The sequence below is a fragment of the Buceros rhinoceros genome, unplaced genomic scaffold (genome assembly GCF_000710305.1).
Source record: "Buceros rhinoceros silvestris isolate BGI_N320 unplaced genomic scaffold, ASM71030v1 scaffold2943, whole genome shotgun sequence".
In the NCBI taxonomy this organism is placed as follows: domain Eukaryota; kingdom Metazoa; phylum Chordata; class Aves; order Bucerotiformes; family Bucerotidae; genus Buceros; species Buceros rhinoceros.
The window spans coordinates 29,928-38,283 of NW_010405236.1; the positions used below are offsets into that span (position 1 = coordinate 29,928).

General features: G+C 39.4%; 1 protein-coding gene across 1 annotated transcript in view; it reads right to left on the reverse strand.

The window, feature by feature from the left end:
- Positions 1 to 8,356, reverse strand: part of MAPK12 (mitogen-activated protein kinase 12) — a gene marked incomplete at its 5' end in the record, with an annotated part of 34,584 nt that overhangs the window by 18,275 nt on the left and 7,953 nt on the right. Inside the window, 2 exons of the mRNA XM_010133639.1 lie at positions 2,925 to 3,036; positions 6,618 to 6,676. Coding sequence (XP_010131941.1) covers positions 2,925 to 3,036; positions 6,618 to 6,676 — 171 coding nt within the window. The remainder of the gene's footprint in view (positions 1 to 2,924; positions 3,037 to 6,617; positions 6,677 to 8,356) is intronic.

Here is an 8,356-nt window from a genome sequence, read left to right on the forward strand (position 1 = left end):
GCTGAACCTGTTGAGGGACGTGAAGGGCAACAAGAACGGCTTCTACTCGCACATCAGGAGCAAAAAGAGAACTAGAGAAAACGCTGGCCCACTGCTGAATGGGACAGAGCATTCAGGTCACAAGGGGCATGGAAAAGGCCAAGGGACTCAATGCCTTCTTCCCTTTCATCTTAACCGGTAATATTTGCCAAATCATAATCCCCGAGACCACTGGGAAAGTCCAGAGCAAGGAATACTGAGCCTCGGTTGAGGAGGATCAGACTAGGGAACATTTAAACAAGTACTAAGGGAAGTCAGCCAAGGTCATTGTGCGGCCACTCAACAATATATGAAAGGTCATGGTGATCAGGAGATGTTCCTTGATGGAAAGAAAGCACATATTGCTCATATCTTCAAAAAGGGCAAGGAGGAAGAAGATCAAGGAACTAAAGGCCAGTCAGCCACACATCACTACATCACTCCCTGGGAAGGTAATGAGCAAATAATTCTGGAAACCATTTCCAAATATAACAAGGACAAGGAGATGACTGACAGTAGCCAACATGGATTTACGAAGTAGAAAACCACTCTGATTAACCTGTTAGCCTTCTATAAGACAAGACACCTGGCTTGGTGGACGATGGGAGGGCAGTTGATGTTGTTTGTCTTGACTCTAGCAAGGCTTTTGAAACTCTCTCATGTAACACCATCATAGACAGAGGAAGTACAAATCAGAGTAACGGTGAGGGAGACTGAACCACCTGGAGCATAGTTGACTCAGTCAGTTGGCTGACCTGCCTGGATCAAAGGGTTGTGCTCAGTGGCAGGAAGTCCAGCTGGAGGCCCATCACTATCAGTGCTCCCACTAGGCTCAGTACTGAGGCCAGTCCTGTTTAGCATCTTCATTACTGACCTGGGTGATGGGGCAGAATGCACCCTTAGCAAGACACCAAACGATACAAAACTGAGAGCAATGTTCATACACCAGATGGCTGCGCTGCCATTTAGCAAGACCTCCACTGGCTGGAGAAACAGGCTGACCGAACCCACCAAAGTTCGACAAAATTCTGTACTCGGGAAGGAATAATGCAATGCACCAGCAGAGTCTGGGAGTTGACCAGCTTGGCAGGAAAGAACCTGGAGGTCCTGATGAACAAGTCGAATGTGAGCAATATGCCCTTGCAGCAGAGACAAACAAAAGCCTCCTGCTCTGGCCAGAGAATTGGCAACAACTTGAGGGAGATGATCCTTCCCCTTTTCTCAGCTCTGGTGAGACACATGTGGAGTGCTGTGTCCAATGCTGGGCTTCCCAGTTAAAGAGAGACACTGAAGTAAATCGAGTGAAGTTCCATGAAGATCATTATGGGACTGGTCACATGACACAGGAGGAAAAACTGAGACAGCCAGGATTGTTCAGCCAGGAAAATATTCATGGTCCATCTTATCAATGTGCATAAATAATTGATGGGGGCAGTAAAGACGACAGAACGAGGTATTTCTAAGTAGTGCCTAGTGAAAGGACAAGAGGCAATGGGCAAAAACCTGAAACACAGGAATTTACATTTAAACAAACGAAAACTTATTTTGTTGTAAGGGAGACTGACCCCTGGAACAGGTTCCCTAGAGAGGCTGTGGAGTCTCTGTCCTTGGAGATACTCAAAACCCAAGTGCACAAGCTCCTCAGCAGACTGCTCAGTTTAACCCTGCTTTGAGCAGGGGGGTTGGACCACGCAGTCTCCAGAGGTGCCTTTCAATCTCTTGAGTCTGTTAGAAGGCATTAAAAAGTTACTTGCTTTCAGTGGACTCCCTTCTGACATCTTTCATACCTGTGTAACTCAAGTGCCTCTTAGTTTGGGCTTCTAAGTGATTTATCTGTGTTCCTCTCAGCCACGTTCCACCAAGAGTTGTCTACTAAGAATCCACAGTACTTCCTCTATCAAAGCTGTCCCAGACTTAGAGACTTCAGAGACTCGTAACTACAAAGGACACATACTTCTCAATTTCACAGAAAACATTCAGACATCTGCCTCAAAAAGGTATTTCAATATAGAACAATCCAAATTATATCTTTAAATTTAGCAATGAGCTTTAGTACTTTGCGAAACTGGACCTTTAACACACAGGGACCAAACTAGCACTTGCTGTGGTCCTTGAACATCTCCCAAAACCAGCATGAGCATCAGGAGTCAATGGGGCTCAGAGTCCCTTCTCAGGGCCCCTCTCAGGGCTTTCACCCCAAAATACCAGAGCTACAGGTTGATAGCATATAGGTATAGTATAAATATGTACACACAAGCATCCACACATCCCACATATATACATAAACACATATACGTGCTCCTCAGAGGAGCACAGAAAGGTACTACACTTAGAGCAAGTTAGGTGCAGAGTGCCTTAGCAACAGTGTGTGAGACCAGTATGAGTAAGCCACGGAAATACTTTCACTTAGAGAAATCTGAAGCTGATGACATAGCTGAGGGCTCAAGTCAAGGGGAATCCTGTCTTCTGAGCTTAACAGTTGTTTCATTCTCAGTCTCTACACTCTCCAACACAGTCACAGTAAGACGTATGGCAAAGCAGCACCACGATCAACACTGCAGGAGAAAGCAACTAAAAATCACAGCAGGGATGTTCTGGTGTACTCAACTAATGAAACCTAAGGTCATCCCGGATCAATGTATTATATAGATCTTGAATGACTATCTTTTCTTTTTGCTTGAAAAAAGCCACAGACATAACCATCATACAAAAAAACCCCGCAAAACCCAAATCCCCAGATAACATTTATCAGCACAAAACAACTCCTATGCAGAATGTCATTACTTTTACTATAGAAAGCAAGATAAATTTCATCCTGTTATCAAATGATAAGTATTTATAGCTCTCCAAAATGATTTACTAGGAAAAAAGATTATGATATTGAAATAATAGTAAAAGTGGCAAACCTTTAAGCCTTTCAACATCTGATATACCAGGAACTGGATTCGGTCTTCAGTTAGTTTCTCATGCTTCATTATCTTACTCAAGTCTGTTCCCATAAATGGCATGACAAGGTAGCTTAAAAAAAAAAAAAGGGAGGGGTGGAGGAGAAAAAAGGACAGAATAGCTTTAATTTGTCAAATAAATTGAAACATAATTTTATGTTATAGTTCAGTGAATTATTAATCAGATGCCTAACCTCATCAGCTTATTTGAGGATTCCATTTACCAAACAATTCCATCATCATCATACCCCTGCTGTTAAGTTTCTCTGGTTTTATCCATTGTGATTGTCGTAAAGAGGTATTGTCTGATCCTGACACTGATTATGGAAAGTTGCTAGTTACCAGAGGAGTGCAGATTCTGAACTAGACAGAACCTAGCCAGGAGCCATGCAGTATTTCAAAGACAACCACTCAGAAAACAAAGACATTCACGCAACGTTATGTATCTCACAATCGTGACCCTAGCATTGAACTAGCAGCAACCAAACTGCCTAAATGTTCATTCAGATAACCAAGGTCAGATGTAACAGAAATAGAGATTATCAAATTAGGAAGCAACAATAACTTCCATTAATTTTCATCTGGGATCATAAACCCGGATCTTCGGTACTTAGTACTAGTAAGTGACACCAGTAACAGAAAGCTTGAGAATGGCATTTCAAGGCTTATCTTCACCTAAGATCCAAAACTGTTCTTTACATTGCTTGTAGTAACCTCATCCTACAGAGTCTATCTTTAAAGTCAGGTCTGAACACAGACAGAGCCATCCATGTCTGGCACCTGAGGATAAAATCATCAGTTTTCCTCTTCTATGAAAATGAGCAGATGCATTTTCATGAAGGGAAGAATTAGATGTGATTATGGTTTCATAATCACATTTAAAAATTTATTATTTAGATTTAAATGGGTGTCCTCTGGTTGAAACATGCAAATTACAACTCTACTGATTTCTACTATTAAACTTGTATGAAAACTTCATTCAATTAGAATTGCAACTATAAATAAAATAGAAACTGAATATGAAGTCATAAGGGAAACGGGGCATGGATGTAGTCACTAGGAGTTATAGGTAGTATTTTCAACATTTCCAAGGTACCAGACATTTTTTTCCCCACGGTTTTGGAAAATGGGGTCCCCCTCTCAGCATTCACAGACAAATTTGCCATCCTTTGGATACAAAACATGAGCAATTTAGTTCTGTAACTACGTAAGGATAGAGCAAATATGGAGAAGACAATGACAGTTCTTATCTCTCCCCCAGAATAACACACAAAATGTTTCCCAAAAACAGAACAAGTAACTTAGAAAACGGAGTTTAACTTTTGCGTTGATGTTCCTGACTGTTGAAACTTTAAGTTCTCCCCCCACTCAGACTTAATAAACACATTTTCCAAAAGGTCATGAATATTTAGAATGAGCCATCAAAAAAAAAAACACAAAAAAACCCACACACATCCAAACTTCAGTGACTTCTAGAAAAAGCAAAGATAGAAAGAGGTGCAGCAAAGCTCTGGATGGATAATGATTTATGTGAATAGACAAAGTTCAAAACAATATATAACAGTTAAGCATCTTAAACAACAGGATAAGAATAACAAATAAGACTATTTTTACATACGCACAATTTGCTAAGTCTACAAACTGATGATTTCAAATATCTTATGATCAAATACAGGAGAAACAAATAAAATGTAAGAGGGAAAACCTACTCCTACCTAAGTTTGAAAATCTAAACTTTAGTAATCATTTATAAGCAACACATTGGAACAGGACAACAATGGAATCAAACACTACAGGCTCACTTTTAACACTTTGTCTACTGTTTAAAACTTCACAAACTTGTTTTTTTACTAAAATTGTACTAACGATTCACAGCTGGAATCCTCAAATAAGCTGATGGGGTTAGGCATCCAATTAATAGTTCACTTCAATGGGAACTTGATGCCTAATGTATTTTAAGTTCTTTAAAAGTTTCAGTTAAAATCCCAAATTCTTACAACATTGAGAGCAGCAATCCATATGTGTATAATACAAGCACAGACAACACAAGGAACAGAGACGAAGGGGGTGAAAAGCAGCTAGTAAAGTGGGACTTAAATTGGTGAAGATTTACGCATTTCTGATTTTGTACACTATGTCAATCAGCTGAACTTCTAAAACTGAAAAGTTCAACACAAGCACAAGCAGGGAAAGGACAGTTCCTTTATAAAGTAGACGGGACTTCGTCTTCAATCTTCATTAATACATGGACTGGTAGAGTAGAGGAGCAGGAGAAGTGAGCGGCAGGTTTAGTAGGAGAGTGCTCGCCAGTAGACAGGAGGGCTACACATCAGCTAAGAATTCCCAGGTCTCAGACAAGACCATCCTTAGAGATTGGCTGTAGTGAAACCACCCACCTCACTCCTGCTGCTTCTAGCCACAAATTCACTTGAATTCGATCTTTATACAGTAGGGCACAGTCCACATTTCATGACCAGTCAGCAAAAACAAAGTCTCCCTCAAATGATCCATTTGACCTTAATGCACAAAAGCTGTTTCTCCACTTTCATTTTAAATGTACACACATCTACCTCTGTTCCTTTCTAACAGCCTACCCAAAGTCTTGAAAGCAAATTTTGCCATAGGTTCATCTGTTGCAATTTCAGTTATAAAAATGTCTGTCCAACTCGACTTGCGCCTCCAAAACTTGAAGGATGATTTTAGGGTCTCGTTTAGAACACAGTGCTTGAATGCTGATCATATACATGCGCATTTTATTACATATGCTACACAAAAGGCTAGCGCAATAGGCAATACGGAAAACAGTCTTTTGGCTCAATGATCATTTCAGCCCAAATTATCGCTATGAATGTGTGTTTCCATGTTTTCTGTTCTTCATTTTCTACAGTTTCCTGTCAGATGGTTTTCTTTGTTAACATATAAACATGCAAGGTTTTTTTTTTTTAAACAGAGCTTCATTAGATGAAATCCAGAACAGTTCTAGGAATGTAACATGAAATATACATTAAGCCCAGCGGGACTTCTGACCACTGTTTATCTAGTGACAGTAATTCACAAGGATTGTAGCAGGATCCACAAGCAAAACAACAAACATGAAATATCTTGTGTTTGAGACCTCGCCAAAAGGTTCTGGAGATATACAATCCTGGTGCTAGAAATGATTCCGTATCCTCTGCTGTTTGGGCCACTGGCAGTCAGGGACTACAACAAACCACAGTGCAGATAACCAGTAAAATATTCATCAGCTTCAGCAGTTTAGAACTCATCCTTTAATTAGGATGGATCACACTGGAGACATGTCATGTAGGAGCCATTATTTTCAGCTTACTTGTTTGGATTACAAACTGTTCTACCATTTGGACAACCTGTCCCTTAGAGTAAGGAATCAGTGCTTGAAAGGTGAATTAGGGAATTCACCAAGCTGCCATTTACTAAGGGCTGAAAGAAGTACTCATAAGACAGGTAACTGGTTCTAATGACAATCTGAAAACGACAGCCTACCAATTTAAGTTGCACATAAATATTGATGAAATTTGGGAAAAAAAAAAATCATGAAGCAACAATTTTTGAATTGTCCATTTAAAAAAGCAACAACCATCCCTCCTGCACAAACAACAACGCCCTGCTCCCAAACACAAACAACTCAGAACTTACAAGTCATTAAACTTCTCCAGTGTTACATCTGGTGTGAACACATCCAATATTCCAATGACCTAAAAACAAGGGAGGAGGGAGAAAAGCAAACCACATAGATTAATAGTGATTTAATACAAAAAATCCTGAACTGCATAATAAGTGAAAAAATATAATAAAAAACATTTCCACCGTGAGACGTTAGCTACAGGCATAAAGGCGGCAGAAAGAATACCTAAAGCACCACCAAGATTTGTTATGTGTAGATTCTGTAATTCAAGAGGGCTGTTTGTTCCAGTGACAATAAATAAAAAAGATACTTACCTGAACAAAAAGTTCATAGGCTAACAGTTTTATTTATGAGGAGAGAGCATCTTTTAACTTGAACCACTGAAGTGTCGAAGATAAACCAGACAAATCAGTTATAACCAGAAGCAGTCCTAAGTCCTATTCCTCTGGCTAGGCCTGATGCCTGGCAATGGAGAACACTTTAAATGTCTTTTAAGTTCACTAACAGGGTAATTTAGGTACACAGACTACAGTATCTAACTGGAAGTATGGAGAAGAAATTGGTACCAAATTGTTTTTATAAAGAGCAAGTTACCACAGGCGTAACATGATTTACTATGGCTTATATCTTAGGTTCTCCCTAAGGTATTTTTTGTCAAACATAAGCATTCTGTTACTCAACAGAGAAATAACAATCTCATAATAACAACTCTTTCCACCACAGTTTTTCCTACTAGTACGGTTTTCAGCAGAACTATACCACCTGACTAAATGCACTACGGGAACTGCCAGTGCTTCTCTCAAGCCCATTAAGCACCAGAAAATTAAATATGCAGAACTCAATGCTCCAAAAGATGCAGCTTGAATTGTCTAAAGCCAGATCTCAGCTAGGATACTGCTTAATCCAGGCAGTGCCTAAATGGTACAGGCTTTTAGAGTTTCTTCTTTTCTACTTCTACTACTAATTCATGAGGAAGCCTCACGGGCCCTGGACTACTCATGGTGTTTCTCAGGTGCAGGCTGCTGTGTCGATGGGGGCGTGAAGGGGTTTGCTGAAAAGCAAGCTAAAAGATTAATAACTTTTATAACCTTGTTCAGACCTAAAAAAATTGCAAGAAAAGAAAGGTGACTTCCTTTATTTAAAGTTTTAAATAAAAATCTCCAAGTGTCATGAAATCCTTACTGCATGTACTTTTATCTTTTCCACATTCTGGGGAAACTACTACAGTTAGTGAGGATATTATCGAAATGTCATAATGATGAACAAGATAGAAAAACTAACAAAGATGAAGACAGAAAATTACAACCCTTTTTCTTTGTAGCTACACATATCTTGGAAAAAAAAAACCTAATGATATTTTTCCTGAGGACTGTTATATGACATAATTAAATAAGAATAATACAACTACCATAAAAAAATAATTAAACCCACAGAGGATGTGATTATTATCTGAAGTAATACCTTCAGTGCTAACACTGCAGTAAGAATTTTTTCTTTTTTTTTAATGACAGTTTTATGTAAGGTTTTCCATTTCTTTTCAAAGGCAGGGAGAGACAGGGAAGAGAGAGGAATTAGGAAGATGTACATGACAACAATGGAGCATAATGCAGCTCCACAGGCATTTCCTAAGGCAGTGTGTGTACGCACACACAGCATACGCAGCCAGAAAAGTTGTGTGCTCTCCAAAGATTTCAGTATTAAAAGAGAAGGAAGCTCATGTTTTGTCAGTAATCTTATCCAATATTCTTTC